At 33.1% G+C, this 27,679-nt stretch overlaps 1 protein-coding gene across 1 annotated transcript in view; it reads left to right on the top strand.

Moving 5' to 3' along the window:
• Positions 1-16: 16 nt before the first annotated feature.
• The window catches only part of NDUFAF2 (NADH:ubiquinone oxidoreductase complex assembly factor 2), a 112,155-nt gene continuing 84,492 nt past the window's right edge, over positions 17-27,679 (top strand). The window contains exon 1 of the mRNA XM_016137051.2: positions 17-230. Coding sequence (XP_015992537.1) covers positions 104-230 — 127 coding nt within the window. The 5' untranslated portion in view covers positions 17-103. The remainder of the gene's footprint in view (positions 231-27,679) is intronic.

The raw sequence follows: 27,679 nt of genomic DNA, 5'->3' as shown, positions 1-27,679 counted from the left end.
GATGGGACTCCTTTGGGCCGGTGGGCGGGTCGGCGCCTGGGGCGTTCCTGTTACAGTTGCCGCAGATCCGACTGCTAACCGCGCTGGGATCTGAGCCACCGGCATGAGTCGGTCTCAGGGTTTGTTCCGCTCCTTGTGGAAAGTGCTGTCGAAGGAAGTGAAGGAGCAAGTGGGCACAGACCAGTTCGGGAACAAATACTACTATATCCCGGAGTACAAGAACTGGAGAGGTGAGATGAGAGCGAGGGCAGCGGTGTTGTAGTCAGTAAACGAATGGAAAGAGTGTGTCTCGTTAAGTAACTCAACATGCGACATTTGTGATGTCACCTGAAGTGGACAAACCCAGTTCGTTCATCCCGCCGCTCCTTCACTGTTGAGTGGCTTGTGTTGCGGCCCGGGCCCGGCCCTGAGTGTGTCCGCGGTCCATGCTCAGCAGCTTGGTCCGGTTCTCCCAGCACACACCCCTTTCCTCTCCGCGCAGAGAACCACGCCGGCGGAGGACGCCCCAGTGTTGGTCCTTGTCATTGGGTGACACGACGGGGACAAGCCCTCAAAGGCCTTACCAAAGGTTCTCGGAAGGGCAGGAAAGTGGCCTTTCCTCCTTCTGTGTCGCGCCTGCTAACAGGCCAGAGTGATGTAATTGACGAGGTGTATCTTAAGCGCCTCTGCTTTCTCCTTGGTGTTGACATTTCTCCGTAGCTTTCGGGCTGGCCCCCTGAGTCATCTTCCTCACAACTGTCAGAAGTAAGTCCATGCACAGACAGCGTGAAAATGAGATCCCCACGAGGCTTCATGTTACCTTTCCCACGAGTTTGCAATCCAAGACTACGTCGAGCTCACTTTAAGATACATGGCTCTAATCGTGATGTTTCTGTATAGGGTTGGTGCGAAATATGTAGTGGAATTTGGGGAGGTAGGGGTCGTTCCCGTCGGTTGAAATCACATGTAGCGGCCTTCATAATCTCTGTGCCTTTTCTGCACTGCGATGCAAAAGATCTCAGGCTTGGGATCAGAAAAGCTTGGTTTAGAATCTCAGCTTTGACACCTAGCAGCTGAGGAATCAAAGACAGTATTTGTCCTCCCCTTAGTCTCGGTCTCTTCACTTGAAAGTTAGAGATGGTAATAACCACCACTATATTGAGAAATACTAAGATCTTTCCAAAATTATGTACCATTCATTTCCCGTAACTCTTGACAAAGGAAATCACTTCCCCCTTTCTTCCTCCTAGAGAGCGCATATAAAGGGTATTCTACGATTTATCACTCAAAATTGTTTGAGTTGCCTTTTTCTGTAACTTATTTTATATTTTAGACATGTTTCCCTCAAGAGCTTTTAAACTCTTAGGCAGGAGATATGCCTTTTAAAAAAAAAAGTCCCAAAACCCAGCATGGTGGAGAAGTATTTGACAGATTGCAAGGAGAGGGAAAGATATTTACGTCCCATAGTTGTCGATAACATTAAAAACTATGTAAAACATCAGATTGACTTATTTATTGAAGTGTAATTTACATTCAGTACTATTCATCTTTTTTGGTGTACAGTTTTATGATTTTTGAAAAATGCTTAGAGTTGTGATAGTATCACCACAATCAAGATACAGAACACTTCCTTCAACCCCCAAATTCCTTCCTATTCAGTAGTTCATTCCTTCACTCCAGCCCTTGGCAACCACTAATCTGTTTTATGTCCCTACTATATTTTTCCTTTTCCAGAAAATCATATACATAGAATTACACAGGATGTAGTCTTTTCAGTCTAGCTTATTACAGGTAGCACAATGCAATCGAGATTCATCCATGTGTCAGTAGTTGTTCCTTTTTATTGCCAAGTAGTTTTCTGCTGTTATTTTTCATAATACTGAGCTTTTGTTGATGTGCCCAAAATGGAATCCATCGGGAGCAAGGCAGGGATAGCAGTGGACAGAATGTAATTGTGATACCTACTTTTAGAATGCAGGACAAATGTTTCATCATAGTAGATTTACTTTTAGGATACATTTTTAAGTACAACCTTCATTAGGTTGTTTTTTTTACATAGCAAATTGTATATGCTAGGCTACTAGCAGCGATTTTCAAACTGTTCATTTTTTAATTATCAAATCTCTTCAAGTTCAACATTTTCTTAGAAAATATTACATTTGAAAAGTTATTTTCATTTCACTCAGTTTTTAATGAAGCTTATACATTTATAAAAATTGTGAGCAAAGAAAAATTTGTGCTCATGTTTTCATGAATGTATTTAGTGCCAAATTATATTTCCTATATAATCATTTTAATAATGTTTCCCGAATTTTATATTTCATGCTTTTTGGTTTAAAAAAAAAAAAAAAAAAAGGTGGCCTGTGAATGTGGAGTCCTCAAACACTTTAGGGAAGCCAGATCAGTCAAGATATAAACCAAACTTGAAAGATGTAATTTAAAATTGAGGTTTGTCAATCTAAAATTGAATTTTGTTTAAAATTGAAGGTTATTTTTTATACCATTTCTATGCTCCTCCTTGTAAAAAATGAGTTAGTTGGATTTTAATTTGTTCTAACCTGAGAATCACTTCCATTTTATTTACTTATCCATTTATTTTTAACTATTAAATTATGAAATACTTCAAACATAAAAAGTAGAGAGAATGCTAAAACAAATCTCCATGTACCTATTACTCACTTTTGATAGTTATCAACTCATGGCTAAATTTTATTTTCACCTTACCCCTCAGTCATTACTTCTCTTATTTTGAAGCAAATTCCGGCATCATGTCAATTTACCTATGAACATTTCAGTATATATACTTCTTAAACACATATTCTTTTTAAATAATAATAATATTATCCATCATCACATAGAAATCAACAATTCCTTACTATCATCCTGTCCTCATTTCCCTGGCTGTCCCATAATGCTCTTATTTAATGATTAATTTGTTTACTTATTTTTGCAGTTTGTATACATTGAGCTCCATAATCTTTATATTATGATTGCTAATATGTTTTTAAGCCTCTTGTAATTTATAGGTTTTCTCTTTATGTTGATTTTTCTTCCTTCTCTCTTTCTCTCATACATACACCCCTGCCTTTTCAGGAGTAAGTGTTTCCAAGAAACATACTTAAAAAAAAAAATAGCATCAACCCATTTATATTTGTTGTAATGTCATATATTTAGTCTTCAGTCATCTTATTTTTTGTTTTCTGTTATTTATGTTTTATTATGCCTGAATGCCCTCCTTAGATGTCTTTTGCAGCATAGCCCTCATTTTACTTAAAATTGACCACAGAGTGAGACCTGAGAGTGAATGCTGCAGTCCTGTGGCTTCTCATAGGGCTCTGGTAGAATTTCTCTGGGACAACTGTACTCAAGATGCCTTCATTTTCAGCCTTTGTAAGTGGAAATCTTAAGAATGTTGGTATCAGGTCAGAATCATAGTTGCCTATGAGAAATAGGGAAGGAGCTCACGGAATGCTTAGTGCATGCTATTGTTGAAAGTTTTTTTTTTTTTTTTTTTTTACCTTATTTTGTAACATCTTACTAGCGGTAACTAGACCTCGCTGTGGGACCACTGGTGGCATTTCCAAATTCCTTTGACTTGACGCTTACCATTTATTTGTCCCTTGCTCTCAGGCTTACTGCTGTAAGCTTAGAATTTTCTCAGTACTTTTTTGGGAAACTCATATAGATTCTTTCCAGTGTGGTTTATGTGTCTGTGCTGATTCACAGGCTAGTTAGCACTGCCAAGTTTGCCTTCCATCTTATCCTGTACTATTTATTAATTTTTTGATGTGACATATATTTTTCATCACTGCTTTATGCAAAACATATCTATTTGATATATTTCAGATCTATTGGCCTTATAGTACTATTAAGCTACTAACAGATAAAGGTAATATTAGGTACTAACTCTTAAGACATACCCCCTTATATATTCTTTAATAAATTCAATAGGATTTGGGAAGATAAATGAGGTAAACATGAATCAATGGCTATTTTAAACTGAACCGTACATATTCAATCTGTAATAAATTAGAAATACATTTTTCCTTTATTTTGTTCTCTACTTACCATAGCCTCCAATCTTTTTAATAATGCTTACTTACTTTAATGATAGGTATTGATAGGTAATTGGGTGTTAATTCTGATTATTTCATGTCTTTATAATAACCATTAAGGATTATTATCCTCATATTAAACGTAGGTGATTGTTTCATTTCTGAATACCTAAATGAGCTTCATGTGTACATGCCTGGGTACATACAGAGTACGTACTCAAAAAATACCTGTTAAATGAATTGTTAAAAGATATTTATGGGCCCAGAAATATAAAAAGAAAAAGAAAGCAAAAAAAATTTTTAAACTGCAAGAAATGATAGTTTTACAAAATGTTAAAACAGATGATTAAAGTATATTTTGTATATTTATGATAAATGGGCCAAATTATTCTTCAAGGATTAAAATACTCTCATTAGAAATGAATATATTTTCTATGACTTTACTAGTGGTTCTTGTATAGACTTAGCTTGGTCAATGACCTTCGAAATTTAGTGTCATAGCAAGCATCAAACTTCTGTTAAGATATTCTTTCAGGAAGAATATATCATCATCTGGTAATTCAAAACCTATATTATCCCCTATTACTTGTACTTATAGAGCTGCATTGTTTTTGATGTCATCTCAACCAATTTGTATCTAATGTTTAAATATACTAAAAACTATAATGAATTAGAACTCAAGACATATTTATTAAGCATCAGACAAAGTAAATGGTCAAAATTATTAAGAAGGTATGTTTTGTTTCAGTAGGTAACTGGAAGATCGTGGTATAACTCGATGGATGTGATGTTTGCTCTTAACATTTGGGAAATCATTAAGACATGATAGATTTTTCCAGAAGGTGGCAGCATTGTGTTAAAAAACTGTAGGTTGCCTGTTTATTTAATATTTTTGAGTTGATTTGAGGGAAGAATCTTTTCTCTACTTGGATTTAGATGTTTTCCTCCAAAATAAAAACCCAACATTATTGCTTTATATAGTGCTAACTTATGACAAGGATTTTAAAATGACGCTATGGATTGTTCCTAGACATTAATGCACAATAATGTAAATGGCAATTATATTTTGAAGAATTCACCAAAATTTTAAGAAATCATACATATAATTTTTCCAACAGTAAATAATATTCTGTCTTGAGTTGTCACTGATCACATAATCATCACTATTGACATCATCAAATTGATAGAATATCCCAAAATGTCTTATGATTTTAGCTTCTTTTTAGGGATGCTTTCTGTTTAGGGATAGTGTGAAAAAGTTGGACTTACTTTAAAATACTTGATTCAATATAAAGTAATAATTATAAACTTCCAATATAGATTGTCTCAGGGTTGTTTGAAGGTTGGACTTTTAATTTTATGACCTTCATTTTTAAATTTCATTTAATTGTGTTTCCCTCTGAGACTATTTCAGTTGATTATTGAATTCCCTTGATTTGTATGTATATGCATGTGTACTTAACCACTTAATTGTGTTCTGGTGAAGGGAAAATCCCTGTAGTTCTTGATTGAATTCCTGTTTCATACCAGTAGAGCCACATCTGTGTCATACTTTCATCCAAGAGAAAAACAGAAGAATGAAATGTGTTCACAGTCATACATGTCAGTCTTTTGTACTGGCTTTAAAATGAATTTAAGCAAACTTAATCTTGATTCTGCCTTTCCCTGCCAAGGAAATATAGAAGAAATGAAAACTAATAATGAATGAGTGACTAAGCTATGTTGTATCTGTTTCTAAGTGAGGCTGAAAATATTTCATGTAATAGAAAAGAGGTACTTGTCCTCTTTTGCTTTGATGATTTTATAATTGCTTTATATTAAGCCTAGTAATGTCAATAGCAACAATAATGATAAAAAGTGTTATTAAAATTAGGCCATTATCTAGTTTGAATTATTCCCAGCACTTGTCATGATTCACTGTATTTGTGGAAGAATTGTAATAAATGAGGAAAAATAGTATATCTAGTGTTGATTTATCAAGGTCATTTAGTGATAAACTTCATTTGTGTTATCTTTGTGTGGAACTTAGTTTCTCTGTGTCAATGTGAATCAAATACAACTGTTACTTTTCTTAGCACTCTCTTTTCAAAGTAGTACTCATTTCAACAATTCATTTCTGCTGCTATTTAAAGACTTTTAAAGTGATTTTTACTCTATAAGAATTAGAAAATCAAGTTGACATGCTTGCTTTTGAGAGTTGATAATTGAATGGGGTTGGGTAGAGACTTATCTTCAGAACCATATTGCAGACTTCACTATTTGATTGTTAGAACACATTTCCATTTTTATGAAATGACTTAAAAATGTATATGATTTTTTAAAAAATTACTTTTGTAATTTTAACACTGAAGAGAGCTGTTTCTTTCCTTTGGTCTTTATTGCTTTCCAGGTGACTGGTGCCTCCATCTTCTGGTCCAAGGGACAAATTGCACTCTTTGCCAGAGATTCTAATTAAGCTTTTCTTTTTCCTCAGCTGAATATATTATATAAAGTTATTTATTTTCCATGTTTTATTTATTAAAAACACAAGTCTTATTAAACAGGCATGTATCCAGTCTTCAGTGTACTTATTTTTACCCTCACCTAGAATTCACCATTTTCTAAGTGTTGAATTTTGTAATATATGCCCCCATTATGTTATAGGTGATTGCTTTTGTAGCTATTTCCCTGACTCTGTGTGTTCTGGACAATGTCTAGATCATCACAGGTGTTCAGGAAAGTTTATTTATCTATTTGACTGATAGTTATTGAATACTCACTGTGTGCCAAGTACAGTACTAGGCATTTGAGATATATCAATAAATAAAATACTAAAAAGTCCATGTCTTTTTCAAATTTACATTCTAGCTAAGGGAGTCAGGCGATAATATATATTAAATAATTGTTACAGTATGGTAAGTGCTAAGGATAAAAGAAAAAGTAAATCAGAGTAAATCAGAATCAGGAGTACTGGAAGGAGGGCGTGGGTTGAAATTTTAATGTAATAGTTAAGGTAGCTTGGTTTAGATGGTGACATTTTGCATAGACTTACAGGAATTCTAGCCAGATGGGTATCTGGAGCAAGAGTGCGGCAGTCAGAGGGAATAGCAGTATAAATGAGCTTTTACAGTGAATGAGATGGGGAATTTTTCTCAACTCTTAGTGCCTAACATATGCTAGATATTTCATTAGTGTTTGTTAAATTGAAGGAAATACACGGGAGCAGACATTGGCTTACCTTATCTCATTTACTTTCTTGCAGTGCTTCTGCTGCTGCTTTCTCTTAAACATAAGACGGATAAAGAGGAAAGTAGTCTCTCTGAGAATATAGAAGCTCTTGAGATGGTTTCACATTAAACCTAAAAGATTTCCTTGTTATTTTACCTCTAAAATTTGGTTTTCTTTTTCTAAGATGTTATTTCTGAGGCCTTTGAAATGACCTACATTTAGTCACTGTTTGCAGCAATACCTTTTGTTCATTTTTGTTTTTTTTGTTTGGAATTAGATATATTGTCCTATGCCTATGAGCTATCTAGGGAGGCAGTTGATATAATAGGAGAAATGGCAGTCATCAAAACTAGGGCCACCTTCTGCCACTTTCATTCATCTCTTTAATAGTTATTGAATATAGTCTATGTGACAGGCATTTACTAGAAGTGTGTGTGTGTGTGTATGTGTATTGTGTTTAAAATTAATAGACTTTATTTTTTAGAAATGTCATTTTCACAAATTCCTTTAGATGCCAAGATCTAGTTTGTAATGAAATATTTCAAGTACTTTAGTTAATAATCAGAATCATAGAATAAATACAATATAATCAAATATAGGCATCTTAAAATTGAAAATACTTTTCCTCAAAAATTGTAGATTAGTAATATTGTCATTGAAGGTCAAAAGTAAAATTATGAGCCATTGAGGAAGTATTAAATATAGAAGTGGGATATTTAAATTTCATGTACGTGTTAATACAACTTTTTAAATAATCAACTTTTATCAAAGCCAGAATACATGTAAAATACTTCAAATCAATGGTAAAATTTTTGCAGATTAAGCAGACTTTATTAAGCAGACTTTTCATGTATTCGTATTTATTAATGATATGAATGTGGAATAACAGAAAACAAATGATATATGAAACAATGACTATCCGTAGGTATTTATCTCACATGTATTTCCTGTATTTTCTAAAGTACTTTTGCCTTCAAGACTTCTTTTGACCAGTGTACCAAAGAGAAGTTGTACACCTGAGTCTCTGTTTGTTTGTCCTGTTGGTTTGTCGCTTTTAGGTTTACATCTCACATGCTGGTAAGACAGTACACTCATTTCTAAATCCATTTTTACTAGAGACACTTTATATTTTTCCTTTATGACTCTTACAAAAAGGTATTTTTCCCCTCTGAATCTTAGATTCAGTCACTTGATCTTTAAGTTTTCCACATGATAGCATTGACTGCTTTTTTTAATTTTCCAAAGAGCAACTTAAAAATAATCTAGCTAGCCTAATTTATTAAAAAGTATTTCTAATTTAAATAATTCCTGTTTTTTTTATCTTTGATAAACATTGGAAGTTACTGTGATAGAAAATTAGAATTAAAATATTTTTACTTTAATTTTTATTATATCAGAAACCACATGACCAGCTTGAAGAAGAAAGATAAAGAAATCATTAAGTCATTAAAATGTTTAACCTTCTTTGTCTCCGTGTATGTATGTGTGTGTGCATCTTTAAGACTATTACTTCCTCTCAGGTATGAATTGTAAATGGAGAGTCTTTTGAATTGATATTTTTATTCATTTATAGATTGAGATAACTGAGGTCTGAAGAAGCTTTTGCTCAAAGCTTCTAAGAACTCAGGATATATTTTCTCAGTATATTTTAGCAAAAATGATAATTAAAGTAATTTTGTAGTATGCTACTTTTTATTAGTATGCACCACACCATAAATACCTCAGTTTTATATCAAGTGAACTTTTTTTAGTTCCATTGTTATTTTATTTATATATGTACATATCCAATGTCTGCTATATTTATGATTTTGTATATTTTTCTTTTGAAAATCTTTTATTTATCAGAACCAAGTCAAGTTTTATAGCTAGTTCACAAAACTGTGAAAACAGCAAGGTTTTATAATGAAACCATTGACATATACCAACGATAGTAACCCAGTGCTGTGTTATAATTGTGGTACATGTTCATCAACACAAAGTTTTGGTGATTGCAGTATAGTTTCCAATCAGTCCCTTTTGAAACTCATAAAATAAGTCTATCTGTCCATGTTGTGCAATATTCCTATAACCGTGTATGACTTCACTAAGATGTTTGCACTTAGGCAAGATGTTCAAATGAAGAAAATTATTGAATCATTGGAAATACTGTGAAAACAGTTGGTTAAATTATAAGAAAGGAAAATGGATCAAAGCTAGTGCCAGATTTTAGTCAGCTATAACCATTTGTCTAGTTAAATTAGGTATGATAAAAAGGTTGCTAACATTGGAGTTAAAAACTTAATTGAACTCTATTTGGATAACTAACTTTTGATTTATAAACTGTAGGGTGAATCTTGATAACTTGCTATGTTATTAGAGTTTAATTAGAAAATAAAAGAATTAAGCACAATTATTTACAACTAATAAAATTTTATGTTTTTAAAAAATTATTTTAATGACCATCATTCTACATCAATTAGCAAATAAAACCTTTTCAGGATCTCCCTTTCTATTCTTGCTTTTGCTATACTTAGGGATTCTCTCCTCCTATTTTTTTTTTTTTTCGTTTTTAAAAATTTATTTATTTTTAATTCTTTAATGTCACCACATATTTGACCTCTTTTACCCCATCTACTTCCCTGCTCCCATCTACCCTCTAGTAACCACTAGTCTATTGTCCATGTCCATGAGTCTCTGTCATGTTCGTTTGTTGCTTTTAGGTTTATATCTGACATATTAAGTGATACCATGTGGTTTTCAACTTTTTCTGTCTGGCTTATTTAGCTTAGCATGATTATCTCGAGGTCTCTCCATGTTGTCACAAATGGCAGTATTTCATCTCTTCTTATGAGTAATATTCCATTGTATATATGTACCATAGCTTCTTTATCTAATCATCTATTGTAGGACACTTCGGTTGCTTCTATGTCTTGGCCACTGTGAATAATGCTGCTATGAACATTGGTGTGCTAGTATCTTTTCAGATACGAGTTTTCAAGTCTTTGAGGTAAATACCCAGCAGAGGGATTGCTGGATCATATGGTAGATCAATTCTTAGTTTTTCGCGAAACCTCCATACTGTTTTCCATAGTGGCTGTACCAATCTGCAGTCTCATCTGCAGTGTATGAGGGTACCTGTTTCTTCACATCTTCTCCAACATTTGTTATTACTTGTCCTGTTGATAACAGCTATTCTAATGGATGTGAGATGGTATCTTATTGTAGTTTTGATTTGCATTTCCCTAATGCTAGTGATCTTTTCATATGTTGGTTGGCCATTTTGTATGTCTTCTTGGGAGAAGTGTCTGTTCAGGTCCTCTATCCATTTTTTTATTGGATTGTTCGTTTTGTTGTTTTTATTGAGTTGTATGAGTTCTTGGTATATTTTGGATATTAGGCCCTTATTGGAGGTGTTGCTTGCAAATATATTTTCCCATTCGGATGATTGTCTCTTTCCTCCTATGTTTTTTTAATTATATGCTTGTGCAAGAACAAAAATTAAAAAAAATGCTTTAAAAAGCAGCCTCCAAATGAGGTATTAATGTCTTGAAAAAAGCCCTGTTCACTAGCCAGCTGTGAAGTGTCTTGCTAAATTTCAACCAAACTCTTACTGTGACTCTCAGCCAGAAAGTAGCAGCCGCCTCTACATTTTTGAGGAAGAGAAAATAGTCAAGATTTTAAACTCTGGGAGTCTCAGAAGTGAGTCTGGGTCAGACTTGGAGCCAGTAGGATTACATTTGTAGCTACTGCCTAAATTGTCGAAAGCTAACATATTCAGGAACATGGTGTTATTTTAGGAGGCAACTGTAATCTTGAACGAATGAATAAATAAACCACAAATCTAAAGCTTTAATTTTAAGAAAAATCATAATCATTAACATTTAACTGTGTCCTTTAAGAAATTGATATTAAAGGACAAAAAACTTAATAATCACTTTATTTTCTTTCTACTGTGTATTATTTTAGAGGATTATTCTTTATATCTTTTCTGAAAATTATGAAACAAGATGTGGAAACTCCAAATAAATTGTTTCAGGAATAAGAAATTATTACTGTTTTGGAACTAGAGTAGCCCAATGACCTTTAAAAATTGGTCCCTTGGTTTAATATGTGGAATAAACTTATACAATTTTATTTTCTCTCAACATGGTAAAACATATTTTTCTCCTATAAATAGGCATGAATGTTGAGAGACTTAATAAAAGCTTTGGCTATTGAGTAAACCATAAAAATGTAATAGAGAATTGAGTCATTTGCTCCCTCCAAAGTGAAAAATACTTTTACTCAACCCCGATTTCTGTATCATCATTTCTTTCTGCAAAAATCCCATTTTTCTCTCCTTTTAATAGGATTCTACACAGTGGGTGACACCTTTCTCTGTCTTCCTTCTCCATAGCATGACCTAACTGTGGAAAATTCCTTGTCAAGCCTTTCTAAGTCCCTTAATTTTTTTTTTGTTAGATAATTTATTGTTGAAATGAAATTTTTAAGTATAGAAGACCTGTTGTAGTCAGAGATTTATGATTTAAAATTTTGACTATTACTGTGCGTTGTGTAGCAACTTATGTTTTCAGTATACTGTGAAGTGTGAAACCACTTAACCATCATAGAGGAAGTGAAATTGGAGGCTTTGAGGCTACATATTCTTAATATAGAATCTATGTATTTAAAACCTTAGCAGACCAATTAAAGTTTAGTGGAAATAATAGCATGTTACCCTAGATGAGTAAGGAGCAGAGGACCTCAAAAATATTTTCTGTGTTAATAATCTCCCCACTAGGTATTATCGTAGGTTGATAAAATCTTTTAAAATATAAATGCCTTTTTGGAGAAGTAAAGCTATCATCAATTCTCACTTTAATCTGGATTGTGTTAACCATTAAGGACAATAATAACAAATTGGATTACAGGACAGTTAAGGTTGGGGGTTGTTTTAGAAGGTTAAGAGAGAGGAGATTGCTCTCTTACTTGTGAGGGTTATGTCTATGAGGTAGAACACTTTTTAGATACAGAAAGAATGAGGAGCCATAAAATGGGAGAGGCATTTGGGAAGGGAAGTTGAAAGATCAAGGTAAACTTTGTAGTTTTGTTCAGAGTTCTGGTTGTGTTTCCTTGAAAATCACCTTTCCCTTTCACAGACATAATCTTCTGTAGGTCCTTGCAGAATCTCAGGCCCCATCTCAGACCTAGTGAATTTTTAGCATCTTCATTTTCACAAGATCTATAGCTGATTCACATGCATGTTAAAATTTAAGAAGCACTACTGCAAGTAACTGATATCTGTGTCAAGCAATCATGGTTAGTTTAGAAAACAGCCCTCTACTTTCCACACTCCTGCCCACTCCCTTTTCTGCCCTTTTAATTTGATCATTCTAGTCCAGGCTACTCTAAACTCTTATTTTTCAGCTCAGTGTTTTATATCCTTGGTACTTCCCTGTTGACACAGGGAGAGAAGGAAGAGAGGAAGATGTACTGAGGAACATACCACCTAAAAGAAGTTGATGAAATAAGTCATATTTCTCTCTCATATGACCCTCATCACCCATCTTATGATTTATCAGGTGGTAGAAAATTTTCTTATCTACAACCTTTTGGAAGATATTCCCTGTAAACTCAGAGAGCCTTTCATGTAAGGAAGTGGGATTATTACATCCTGGGGCATTCTGGAATAGAGCTTTTGCATGGTAGTGTTCTTGCAGTACCTAATACAAGGGCTGATCGCTTCCTGCTGGGTGACTGATTCTGTTGCTGTTCATAAGTGTTCTGCTTCTCTGACTGATTTGGGCAAAGAAACAGACTTTTCATATCTTATGAGTAAATTTCAAGCAGCACCTAATTCTAATGGCAGCATTGCTACCAAAGAGGATACTTCTCTCCCTCTTACAAGTTAAAATGATAGATATTTCCATGATCATACCATGCTTTTAAAATTTATGACCCTCTGTTTATCTTTTAATGTCATTGTACTGTGAGCTGTAAATAAATCCCTTAACAGTTTTCATTGTTGAGAGCAGTGTCCTTGATAGAGCAGAGCTAACTAGGTTGTGTTTTAGCTACTAGATGATTAGTGAGAATAAACTAGAAAAAAAAAAGGAAAAAAATAATCTCCTATACTTTTTATAATATGGGGATAAAAAAATAATTCCTAAGAGTTTTCTTCCTTAAAACTATCTGGAAATTGAGTCTTGCAAATACCTTCAAAGTTGGAACTAACATAAAATAGTATTTTACCCTGTCACTTCTTTCATTTTCTCATTTCCAAGTATTATTTCCTAAATTAATAAAGCGAGAGAACACGAGGGTCATTTGCAGGAAACACTAACCATTCATACAATTTCCAATGAAATCTTTATAGTATTTGTGGCCATAAGGTTACTAGTAATGATCGCAGATGGCGGTAGCTATGTAGTAAACTGTCGTCTTCGTTACTAGGCCCAAGTTTATTAGCTATTGCTAACAATTGATATAAATATCTTGAGAGTAGAAACTAGTGCCTTTTTTGTCACCTTTTTCTTCTTTTACCACCCTTCTGTTCCTAGTGATGATAAGTTAAAGAGGAAGATTAATAGTGCTAACTCAGTACCATATAAGCTTATGATGAGGAGTACCTGAAATTGGTTTACGAGAATCAGAAGAACCTCCAGTTTTCCTCATGGCAGCACCGGGAAGAGGGTGTTTAAAATCAGTACCAGCTCAGGGTATCATCCCCACCACAGATGTAAACTCACATTATGATGTCAGTGCTATTAAGAAAGCATTTGGGAAACTTTAGATCAAACTAAAGATCTTAGAGTAGTGTTTCTTATCCAAACTCTTTTGTACTTATGCTTTGAGTACTTATGCTGGAGAAATATACAGTTTGAATGGAAATCTGTAGACCAATGGACTAGAACTAAGAGTTCAGAAATAAACACATACATCCATAAACAATTGATTTGCAACAAGGGTGCTAAAACCATTCTATGGGGAAAAGACTAGTTTCTTCAACAAATGGTGCTGAAACAATTAGATATCCACATGCAAAAGAATGAAGTTAGACTTCTACCTCAAACCACATACAAAAATTAACTCTAAATGGATTAACCATTTTATATAGGAGCTACAACTATAATACTCCTAGACGTCAATCTTCATTGAATTTGGCAGTGGATTCTTAGTTTTGACACCGAAAGCAAGTCAACAAAAGAAAAAATAGATAAATTGGATTTCATCAAAATTAAAATCTTTTGTCTATCAAAAGACATATCAAGAAAGTGAATTGGCAACCTACAGAATGGGAGAAAATATTTGCAAATTCTATATCCAATAAGGATCTAGTATCCAAAAGAAATGACAAAAAAGTAGTAATTGTATTTAGAAATGGTTAAAGGATTCGAATAGATGTTACTCCACAGAAGACATACAAATGACCAACAAGCACATGAATAGATGCTTAACATCACTAGTCATTAGGGAAGTGTAAATCAGAACAACAACGAGATACCATTTCACACCCACTTAGGATGGCTATAATAAAAAATGAAAAATAAGTGATGGTAAAGACATAGAGAAATTGGAACCCTCATTGCTTGCAACAGTGTAAAATGGTACAGCTTCTCTGGAAAATAGTTTGGTGGTTTCTTAAAATGTTAAACAGAATTACCATGTGATCCAGCAATTCTACTAAGTATTTGTTCAAAAGAATTGATATAGGAATTCAAACATACTTGCAAATGAATGTTACTATCAGTATTCACAGTAGCCAGAAGGTGAAAACAACCTAAATGTTCATCTGAGGGGAATGAAAAAACAAATGGTGGTATATACAGACAATGGAATATTACTTAGCCATAAAAAGGAATGAAGTACTGATACCTGGTATAACATGGATAAACCTGTGTACATATTGTCCTACATAAAAGAAGCTAGACTCAAAAGGTCACAAATATTGTATGTTTCCATTTACATGAAATATCCAGAGTACATAAATCCATTGAAACAGAAAGCAGAGAGCAGGGTTATCTTTGGGATCGCGGGGAATGAAGATGTTTTGGAACCAGATACAAGGGGTGATTGCACAGCATTTTGATTGTAATTGCCATTGAATTGTGCACTGTAAGATAGTTAATTTTATATGAATTTCATCTTGATTTTTTTAAAAGGGATAATTGGTTATACTAGTATATATCAGCATATCAAATACAGTTTATTTTGGAAATAACTGTGTGTTATGGAGTCAGTACTTTATTCTGGAACTGTTTAGAAAGTTCTCAAAGAACTAGTTGTTCTATTATTTTGCTTTGTTGTGTAGTGTTTTGTTTGTTTGTTTGTTTGTTTTTGCTGTTTACAGATCAGAAAAGGTAATATTTAGAATTTCAGATTGAGGGAAATATTTTTTGGCTATAATTTGCATAATGATTTCTGGTGAGAAAAATAAATAATATCAAAAGATAATATGATTGAAGAAATAATTAAAATTGTTATAAATGATTGCAAAAGTTTTACAAAATCTTCAATAGTGTTGAAGGATCCAATCAATGCTCAGCATTGAAAATGTGCTGATCATCTGCCCCCCAAAAAAGGATAAGCAAAGCAATCAAAAGAGCTTTAGTTTCTAGTGCTCCTTTTCACTGAGAATGACTAGGTTTAATGTCCATTTGCCACATATGGTTTCATTAAAAACACTTCAGCTTTTCTCTGCCCCGTTAGAGTCTGTATACTTAGAGAAGTAAATGCAGCCTCCCATCAGACTCACCAGAATTTCTGTCTGTACTGTTCGTTCAGAAGTTATCTTTCAATACTTTTTAAACCATTTTTAGAAATGCTTTATTCATAAATTAGCTTATTTCATGTTTAAAGTCAGTAAATGATATGCTGATATTATGTGTGATAAGAAAACATACAGATACCAAATAAGAATCTTAAATATCTGTTGACACTTGACAATGAAATGCAATTAGAAGTAGACTTAACCAGAGAAAAAAAAGACACTGCTTCTTTCAAGTTAGCCCTTTTGGCTCTCTCCCTGCCCTCATTTAAGAAGACCTTGGACTCCCACCTGCTCTTTTAGTCTGTGGATTAAAAATTTTCACCTTGCTCCTTGGTGATGGTCCATCAACCTCTGTTAGCCCCGTGACCAGTGACCATTGGAGATCAAACACCAGAATATATGAAATGTTTTGTGAAATCTTTTGTTTTAGGTTACCTATTAAATGTCTGCTCATATTAATATAAGAATGATTACAGAATGACAATGAGAGATATGGTTAACAGAGATTAGGTAATAGTGTGGCTGGAAACCATAAAGCAACTTATGTTTAAATAAGAGAGAGAGAGAGCATAAGGATAAGCCAGAGGGACAAAACATGATTTCTAGTCCACTTCTTATTCTTCTGTGAATCATTACCATATTATACCATGGCCTTTTTCTAGCAACAGACTTTCTTTGGGCATCAAGCCACCACATGATACTACTCCTAAAGGTTCTATTCTTATTCTCTTTCCTTGGCAGAAACACCCCAGGGAGGGAGCCAACTCGAGTTCCCCTTTCCCAATTACCTTCTAACTATTTCTCCTATCCCACATTCCCAGCTATTCCCCTGAAGGCTTTTCTCTGTCTAATAAGTCCAGATGGGCCCAACCTCCTTATACTTTTACTTTTAGGTTATATTTGTCTTCTATATCTTTTTAATGAGCTCTGTTTCACATTTGCCTGTGTTTAAAAATGATTGGGAGAATGCAAAGAATGGCTTCCCTATGCAACTTTTTTTCTAAAAGGAATACCAGTATGAAGACTTTGCACCAATACAGACACGTAATTCATTGTGCCCATGGTATCTACATTCCATTAATATTTTGTAGGCTTGCACTGAACATATTTTTCTCACCTGTGCTGTTCTGATAGTCTTGAGAGGCATAATTCAGCTGGTCTTCAATCCTTATTAAATATAGTTTTATTGGGATTCATGTCTGATAAAATAGTCTATCACTTTAGATATTTAGTAAAATCTTATTACATTGTAATGAATGGCTTAATAAATAAAAAGAAGTCAGAATTTTATTTACCTATAAAATCTTTTTTTTTTCTTTTTTTGGTGCCGAAACCTGGGAACATATAAAATTTTTTTATAGTAGAGATATTTTTTGTTTTTTGCCTCTTTGTCTTTTAGGTACTAAGCTCAGGATTCATTCTGCTGGCATCCTCAGTTATCATCTGCATCCCCTGACCAGACCTTATACAGTTACCTTATAACACAGGAGTGTTGTTGGCCAAATGTCAACTGAGATTATAACTTAAAAACAAAACAAAATAACAAACTCTACTTAATCAAGGCACCCTTTCTTACTTTCAAAAACTGATATCCTCATATTTCCTCTGCTGCTGGACTAAAGATTTAATGAGCTGGGAAAGAGCGGAAATGATTGATAGGAAGACTGAGGTGGGAGTGCAGGAGGTAAAAACTGCCTGCTTGTATCAGATCTAGGAATGAGAAAGAGCTGGCTAGGAAAGTACCAGGCAGGACAGTATTGTCATAAAATGGAATTAGAACTTGTGAAAGAGTAAAAAAGGAGTTCATTTCCTTAGTTCACAACTCACAGGGTCAGTTATTTATTTTAAATTGTCAAATAGATCTCCTTTTAGTTACCTATTCTGTGAGTTCACTGTAATCATAGCCTAAAATAAGGAATGAAGTTTTAGTTTAATAACTCACTTCTCTGTCAGATCAAGCAAGGAGGGCATTCAACCTTAACTTCTTTGAGTCTTAAGTAGTCATATAATTTTTTATTCATTCATATTTAAGAGTATAAAAATCTTGGAAATGTGGTTTTATATTTCAAAATCTATCACATTGAAGACAATGTGTAAGTTCAAGGGCATTGGAATCAGTATAATTTATGGTTCTTTTTTTTCCTCTCAGCATGAAAAACTTCAAATTTAGTAAAATGTTGTTTGGCTTTTCTTATCCAAATTGTATACTTATCTGATCCACTTCAATAGTTGCCTATTTTCCCTTTCAGAAATGTCTGTTCTATCACCAGGAGAATAAAACATTGTGCAGATGTACACTTGGATACAATGATGCCAATATAATATATGCACTGTTCAATAATTTATTTTGTATCTGGAGTGATGCATCTGTTTCTTTCTTGTGGGAGGGGGTTTGAGCTTCGTTTCAATGTCATTTTAGGTACTGGTCCAATTCTTCCATCCAGTTAACCAAAAATGAAAATTTCCATCTGCTCAATTGCCATTCAGAGGAATGTTTTAACTCTAAAGCACATTATGACAACTTAAATTGACAGCATAATCTGACTTTTTTCTTTTATTTCCTCTTTAGATTCTCTTGAGCTTTAACAAGAGAGTATACTTTTTTATAGCTGCCTAAGATTATAGTATTTACTATTCTCTCTAGTAACTGTAGACCAGTAGAGCCTGAATGGCTGTCCACTGTTCAGTGCTGTATTATGTATTTTTTTTTCTGTCCATTAGTGACCCTACAGAAAACATACTTGTTAGCATGTTATTAACAGAACAGTGCAAACATAGCATTCTCTTTCTCTAAGACTAAATGTCTGCCAGTACTATTTGGCATTCCATTGAAGCAGACTCTTTCCAATCGACTTTTGGAAAAGTATAGTTACAGACTGATTTTTATTGATTATTCTGTACTTTAGAAAACTGTCTAAGGAGACCTTTGGAATATACTGTCTCTAAAGTTTTTAACTCTTAAAGAACTAAGAATATTGTCTCAGATAAATTTTGTTGCTGAAATGACAGAAAGATTTCTGCTATTAAATTCACCACCACCACAACAACAACAAAAAAAGCCTATTTATGAACCAGGTAACATTTTTAGGTGCAGTGAATTAATCAAATCCTTTCCTTCAAATGAAGTATTCTTGGAGCAACATGATGAGGTTAAAATAACTCATTTTCATGATAATGACATAGAAATGCACTAAAACTTTAGCTATGCCAAACCCCAGAAAAAAATTATTCTGGGTAGCTGGGTTTCTTTGAAGTAAACATCTCTGACACAGTCTGTATTGGTTCTTGTTCCTTCTTGAAGAGATTATATGATGGTACAAATTACAATAATGGCCACCATTTGCTTTTCTATTCTGTAAAATGCTTGTGCCTTTATAATATGGGAGAGGAATAAACTTTCTTCTACCTGCCAAGGTTCTTTTGGTTGGTCTAATGATCAGATAGACATGAGACAGATTAGCAAGAGAAAATAACTAAATTTAATACATAAATATATAAATAGGAACCTCCACACACATAAGAGAATCATAGACCCTACATACAGGACAAATTCAGAGATAGAAAGAGGAATTGAGGTATATAAGACATCATGAAGTAATGAACATTGGGAGCTTCAAAGGGTCATTGCAAGATGATAAGAAGAGCAGATGTTTAGTTAAAATCTTGCCCTTCTATATAGGTAGGTCAAAAAGAGATTATCGCTGATAATCTTTTATTAGGCAAGGCCCCTAATTCAGGTTCTAGGTAAAGAGACAGACAGAAGTTTCTCTTGAGCTTGAAGCTAAAATTGCCCTTAGCCCAAAATAATCCACATACATAGAAGCACATCTTGGGGTGACTTGTTCTGAACTCCAACAATAACCCTTTGGGGATAGTATAATTGGGCTGTTTGTATTTATCTTATTTATCCTACATGGCTGTGCTCACTATGAGTTTTTGTGTCATTATTTTTACTTTTTCCCTTTTCCCATGCTATTGGATTACAGATATCTTTTTTTTTTTTTTACCTTCCAATGTCTCATGTAGCTTTCTATAGCAAACATGATTTCCTATGGATAAAATCAATGAATAAGAATATTATATTTTAATGATATATTATGCTACCCAGGTTAAAGGCTAATACTTCTAAACTGAAATAGATGTTTTCTTATAGTGCAAAGTCTTTGATATAATGGATATCCAAATGTAGACTTCTCAGTATATGTAGTATTTAAAAAGCATTGATTATGAAATCCACTGGAATATCATATAAGGGAATAAAAGAGCATTCTTGGGTCTTTAAACATCAGAATGGAAAGATTCCAGATCTTAGATATTTTTAACTGTAATAATATGAAATTTATAGTTTTATATACTTTATGAGAGGCTTAGTGAATTTGAATTTAGTATTTGAAGTCTTTGGGATCTCATGATCCTACACATGCACTTGTTAAACTGTTATTGGTGTTTCAGTTTCATTGCGAATGCTTTAATTTGTCATAGTCTACCCTTAAGGACAATTTTCTTGGGAAATGTAACTAGATAGCATTTAAGATATATCATTTAAAGGATTATAATTTATTATAATTCCAGAACTGTAGATGTTTATGTTTTAAAAGCATTTTAAATCTTTCTACTTAATCACCTAAAAAAAAGAAAAGAAGGGAAGAAAAGAAAAGAGATGGGGGAGGGAGGGAAAAAGGGAAGGAGAGAGAGGGAGGTAAAAAGTGGGGGAAGAGAGAGAGAAAGGAAAAGAAAAGGAAAGAAGGCAGGAAAAAAAGGGAAAAAAGTTAGAGTCAACTCACAGTCTTATGGGATATAATAGTAGTATAATAAAGATAAGGAAAAATTATGAGAGTTCAGAAGTTGTATATCTAACTGTTTCTCTCAGTCCTGAGGAAAACTGAAAGAAACAAGCTATGATTCTTGAAAGCTGAATAATATTTTAAACAGATAAAGGAGAGTTGTTGAATTGGGGAAGTATTCTAGGAAGAAAGAATGATGTGAATTGGTTTCGTACCTACAGATACTCACATACTGTTTTTGTTTATTGTTCCAGTACCTAAGAACTTATGGTATGAAATTTAAAATGTTACTTTATTAAGAATATATAGATTCTTAATAAAGAATCTTTATTGTACACACAACAATGTACTAGAGATACAGAGGGACAAAAATAAGTTAGAGCCAACCCTGACTTCACAAACTGTATGATGTAGTTGAGAAACCCTAAGGATGGGCAGCCAGTCAGACCTGGATTTGAATTGTAGCTCAACAACTCAGTGATTCTTCGAGTCACTCAGAAATATTTATTGAGCACCTACTATGTGTCAGATATTAGTCTAAGTGCTGAAATATTGTGGTAAACAAGATATTAAAAGTACATGTTATCTCATGATATTCTAATTTTCCCCTCAGCTTTATTGTAATTTAATTGAAACATGCCATCATGTAAGTTTCATGTGTATAACATAATGACTTGATAACATATATTGAGAAATGACTACCACATTAGGGTTAGTTAATACTTTAGTCACTACACATAATTACTTTTGGTGTGTGTGTGGTAAGAACATTTATGATCTTTTTTAGCAATTTTGTTGACTGTACTTCCTATGCAGTACATTATATGCCCAGAACTTACTTTTCTTATAACTGGAAATTTGTACCCTTTGACCAGCATCTTCCCATTTCCTCCATTCTCCACGCCTGGCAGCTACCATTCTACTCTATTACTATGAGTTCAGCTTTTTAGATTTGATGTATGAGATCATGCAGTTTTTGTCTTTCTCTATTTCACTTAGCGTAATGACTTCAAGATATATCCATATTCTCGCAAATGGTAAGATTTCCTTCTTTCTCATAGGCTGAATAACATTCCATTGAATATATCTACCACATCTTTGTTATTTATCATCCATTGACAGACACTTAGATTGTTTCTATGTCTTGGCTAATATGGATAACACCTCAATGAACATGAGAGTATTGATAACTCCCATGAGACACCAATTTCATTTTCTTTAGCTATATATCCAGGGGTGAAATTTCTGGTTCTGTTTTTAATTTCTTGAGGAACCTCCATACTGTTTTCCATGGTGGCTGTACCAATTTACATTTCTACCAACAGTGCATAAGGGTGCCCTTTTTTCCACATCCTTGCCAACACTTATCTCTCTTCTTTTTGATAATAGCCATTCTAACAGATGTCAGATGTCATGGCATTCTAATTTTAGAAGAGGGAGACAGACAACAAATATATAAACAATATTCTATCCGACAATTAGAAGTGCTATGAAGAAATAAACTGGAATATGTGATAAACAAATTAGGGACAGGAACATGTGGATTTTTCTTTCAATTGAATTATCAGAAAAGGCCCTAATGCAGCAATGGTTTTCTATTCCTAGAACAGAAAGAAGGCTTATAGCTAGACTACCGAGCAAAGTGGAGAGTAGTATAAAGTAAGATCAGAGGTAGTCTGAGACCAGATCAATTAGGATTCATTGATTATGGTAACAAGTTTGATTTTTATTTTAAAGATATTTGGAAGCTATTGAAAGATTTTAAATAAGTCTTCCTGTTTAAAATATGATGAAATTATATGATTTGACTTTAAGCTTTTTAATTTAAAAAAAATAGCTTTTTTATTTGTTCGTTTTGGGAAATGCGATGTCCAAATGGAAGTAGAGAATGAGTTATCCAATTTGAGTTTTTTGTTTAATCTAGAAAATAAGAATACAAAATAAAATTGATATTAGCTAGTAATATCAATCCAAAAATATGGTAGTGCCACCTGAACAAGCCCAATCCCATCTGATCTTGGAGGCTAAGCAAAGTCGGCCCTGATTTATACTTGGATGGAAGACCGCCTAGGAAGACCAGGTGCTGTAGGTGTAAAAAATAAAAAATACGGGATTGTAAGCTAACAATCTGTGAGGTCAACCAAGGGTTGCCTCGCCTAAAAAGTAAATAAATAATAAATAAATAAAAACTTGCTTCCAAAAATACTGGTAGTGTCTTCCCTACTAAATCAAGTGTTCCTCAAAGATAGATTTTTTTTTACACAAATATTTATAGCAACTTTAATTGTTTTTTTAAGTAAAAATTATATACAACTATTTTTAGTGATTCAATATTCCAATTAAATGTTTCTCTATATTCAAGTTCACCTTTGAGCAATATAGTTGCTCAATATGATGACATCAAGTAATGCTTATTTAATGCTTACCAAATTTCACACACTGACACACTTATTTTTTCAATATATTAATTAAAATTATTGAGGTGATATTAGTTAATTAAATCAAATAATTTTCAAGTGTGCAATTCAATAATATGTCATCTGTATATATATTGCACTGTGTAGATGTTATATTTATTTTTGTATCCTCAGTAACTTAGCAGGGTAACGTGTACCTTTATAGATGAATAACATTCTGCCTATGGAGGAACACATAGTGTCTAAGTGATCAAGTACCACCAGTCATGGAGAGATGTATGCAAAGAGCTGTTTCAGACCAAAGATACACATAAGGAGTTAAAGCGTTTCTGAGATAGGGTGGGATGTCCATAACACTGAGCTCGAGATGGTCCAGTGAAGTCTCGAGGTCAGCCTCAGTCCAGATACTAGAGTGCTAATCCTACATGGCTATAAACATCCCCATTGCTTTGACAAGACCCGTACATTTATTCTTTTAATTAGAAAATATGTTTAACAAGTAATGATCATTCCTGGGGATATGTCTAGAGAATGTACTGAAGTACTAGGTATTACCATCTAGTTAATGTTATAATAGAAACATGACCTTTTATTTACTTAAATTCAATGATCATTTTGGTCAAAGTAGTTGACTCATCAGAGCTTCCAAAAATACTGGTAACACTAAATCTCAAGTTTTGAAATAATACAGTAGAAAGAAGCTGTCAATCAGTGTTTAGTTCTTAAGGAACTGATGTTCACATTTCTGAAACCTTTTTATCTGATATTAATTACTAAAAGCAGTCTTTGTAAAAAAAAAAAAAGAAAGTAAACAAGCATGTGTATGCAGATAGCAAAGGTATTTATATATATATATATATATATATATATATAATTTTTTTTTATTTAATAACACCTAAAATTTGTATGGCACTTAACATACAGCCTTCAGGCTACTTTATTTATATCTTATTCCTCTTAAAGTTCAAAGTAATCTCAAGATCTTAGAAAAACTGCTTAAATTCGCTGAGCCTTAGTTTCATTACCTATAAAATAAGGATGATTCCACCTATCTTGAAGCATTGTGAGTAGTAAATGAGTAAATGGCGTGCAGTAAGTGATCAATAAATGGTAGTATTGTTATCATTACCTTAGTCATTATATTAGTCAAATGTTTTAGACACATATTAGCTAGTTGACTTAGCTAGTAAGTGACAGAATCAGGATGTGAACATAGGTCCTTCTCACTCCAAAGCTCATTTTTGTCTTTCTATTGTTACCTCTTCCATAGAGGCTGATCATATTAAACTATAGAGAAAATAACCTTGAATAGAACCTTAAAAGATAGGTTGCATTTGTAGTATCCAAGGCTTTTTACAGACTGCCTGCCTTGTCTCTCTCATCAATATTATTTCTAATATTATTTATTTCCCTAAATAAATAATACAATGTGTCTTTCATTTGTGCTTCTGCCTTTCTCTTGTTTATGTCTTTCTATATTATCATTTCTAGGTGTCATGTATGTCTTTTATCTTTTACTTTGATCTTTACCACTATGGATTATGGATTACCAGCAATTCATTACATTTTGTTAAGTCTCTAGCAGTGTTTTCAGATCATGGAGTATTTTTAGGTGTAACAAGATAGAAGTATTCTGAAGGCAATAAATTTGGGGAACAATTTGCTCAACAGAGTTACATGGATTATCTAACAAAATGGAGAACTTCTTGGAGCTTTTTATTTGCTATTGTGTACTGGGAATCTCCAAGAAGGAAGGTGGGTGTATAGTGGGCAGGATATAGTTTCCCTTAAACCCAGAATTCCTTGGTTAAATTAGTTTTGGGTGGGTAACACTAGAGCATTGAGGCTGGGGGCACCATCACTGTTTAGTGCCAATGAGATACGTGATGCCGATTGTAGAAGCTAGTGCTTGTTTGTGGCAGCAGTAAGGTCTTCACTAGACTAGTTCTGTGGCATTCTCCATGGTTTTCTCCTTCATTACATGGTTTCTGAGCCTGTTTATTCAGCCTCCCAACAATTCTGTGAACTATCTAACATTTTCTTTTTAGTTTAAACTAAGCAAAGGTTTCTTTTGCCTGCAGTTAAGATCCTTTACTGATAGAGTCACGATCAATCTTCTCTAGCAGATTGTAAATGCTGTGAGGGCTTTCTTCTTATCATTTATACCTATAGTGTCTAGCATCTCAATAAAGTCTAGCACAATGCCTGGCACATTAAATAGGTGCTCAGTATTTTTTTTTTTAATGAGGAATCCATGCCTCTGATCTCAACTTTCTTACCTACGCTAGTAATTTTACTCTAGCTCCATTAATCTACTGAAATTGCTCTTGGTAAGATCACTACTGATATTCTACTTTACAAATCACTCTAACTTGATTAACTTCTTTAAAGCTTTGATCACACTATTTTTCTCATTTTACCATTTTATTTTTTTTTCAGGTTCTAAACTATTCTTCATTATCTGCCAGCTCATATCTTAGTGTTCCCCCAGAATTCATTATTTAGCTCACCCACTCCTATGGCATCAAAATCTAATATGACGACTGCTAACCCTTATGTATCTTCCACCCAGACCTCTCCCTTGAGCTTTAAACCACTATATCCAAGTGCCGATTTAATATCTCCATCTGGATATCCTACAAATCTGTCAAAATCAAGATGTCATACATGTCTAAAATTAAACAAATTTTGTTGTTAGTCCCCAACAGACAGATATTGTAGATGTGGCTATTATCTAACTCATTTGCAGGCGAGGTAGACAGGGGAAAAAAGAAGAAAAAAAAATTAAATAATTTCTTCAATTAAGAATATTAATTAAAAATAAATTATTTGTTTAAACTAATTCTCAGCAGATTAGCTGAAATTGTTAATATGCATGTATGAATTCATTTCAGATTCTCACTTTTTCTTTTTACTTCGTTTTTCTTGTAGTGTACAGTTAAAGACTTTATAATTTCCAAAATTCTGTTTAGTGCCAGGACTATACTATTGAATGTAGACACAAATAATAATATATATTAGTATTATATATTGAATAGACTTAAATTATAGAATTCATTAGTATCTATATTTGTCTACTTTAAGAAATTGTTTGTTACATTTTAAACTATTTTATCATTTTTATTTAATAGAATTTTTAATCTTTTCAAGATAGAATGAGTATCTCAGCTTTCAGAAAAATGCGGTATAAAACATACAAAGAAATGGACATAATAATTGAAAAGATAGACTAAGTCACATTTATTTTATATATAAAAATTTCTCTTATAATCTCATTCACTTTAACATTTTCACTTGAGTGTTTTGAAAATTATAGTAGTAATTTTTTAACCAAATTTGTATCTTGCCTGAACTCTCTAAGTAGCAGTCATATAAATAGTGTAACAGGGCAGTTTCAGTTAGAAACCTCAACAATTTGGTTACCTTGTAAGAAAAACACTTCTTCATATTGGGGAATTATTTAACCACATAAACAAATAAAAATTGGTTGTTAATATTGCAAATCTTCCAACAGGGAAGTTGAGAAAATTATTGAAATTTGCAGAGTAGTTTTTATATTTAATCACCTCCAAGAAATGGCTGATGCATAAAAATATGTTAGTGCAATTTTGTTCATTTGAAACCCTTAAGCTTAGACTTTTTCAAACACTTAATTTATGGAAGAACAGTAGTTTCCTTTGTATTTTAATTTTATTTAATGTCTTTTGTTCAAAGGTACATAAAAAGAAATTTTTCCCTCTATAGTAATTTCTTTCAACTCTCTTAAAATAAGGCCTTTTAAGAGTTCCCTTTGTTGATATATTGATATAATGCTCTGTGCCTTATATATTCGGATTATAGTAAAGCTAATAGATTTATTTCTAACTAGTTATTATTTTCTGTTAGACATCTGCTTGGATGTTTGAAGATTCTGAAGGAAACCAGTTTTTAAATGCATTGCTGTGAATCATGACGTTGAATATGTTTGTATAATCATAAATTCTATGGATTGTTGCTTGTGTATTACTGGGGCCTATGCAAGATATCTTTTGGTCCTGATTGTTTCCAAGTTCATCTCTTCCTTTTGTAGAGTTAGGAATTCATTAGAGTAAAATTCAGCATTCAAAGGAGTAGTTTAGAGAAAACAAAGCTGGAAATATGAAAATGTACTGAGAAGTTTCTGCTACATTTGCATAATTTATGTCATGTCATTTATAAAGCATCTCTGTGGGTATTCTGTTTTATACAACTGACTTGGGGACATTCCCTATTGAAGATTGTTAAATTTTGATTGTAGGCCATTCTTCAATTTTTATTTTGGTATAATTGTTATTTGAAGCTATTTTGGAAATGCCAAAGCTGATAAACTTCCTGTTATTGTTAATTACCCATATAAGAGAACTTGGGCTTTATAAATTTTAGAATAATGTTAAACTCTAGCCATCTCAGGTTTCTTGTTTATTACCTATTCAGATCATATTGAAGTAAAAGAACTATCACAAGCAAGATTGACTTTTAGAACATTTTCCT

The sequence above is a fragment of the Rousettus aegyptiacus genome, unplaced genomic scaffold (genome assembly GCF_014176215.1).
Source record: "Rousettus aegyptiacus isolate mRouAeg1 unplaced genomic scaffold, mRouAeg1.p scaffold_m13_p_8, whole genome shotgun sequence".
NCBI classification, from domain to species: Eukaryota; Metazoa; Chordata; class Mammalia; order Chiroptera; family Pteropodidae; genus Rousettus; species Rousettus aegyptiacus.
This window is presented reverse-complemented; position numbering and strand designations above follow the sequence as displayed.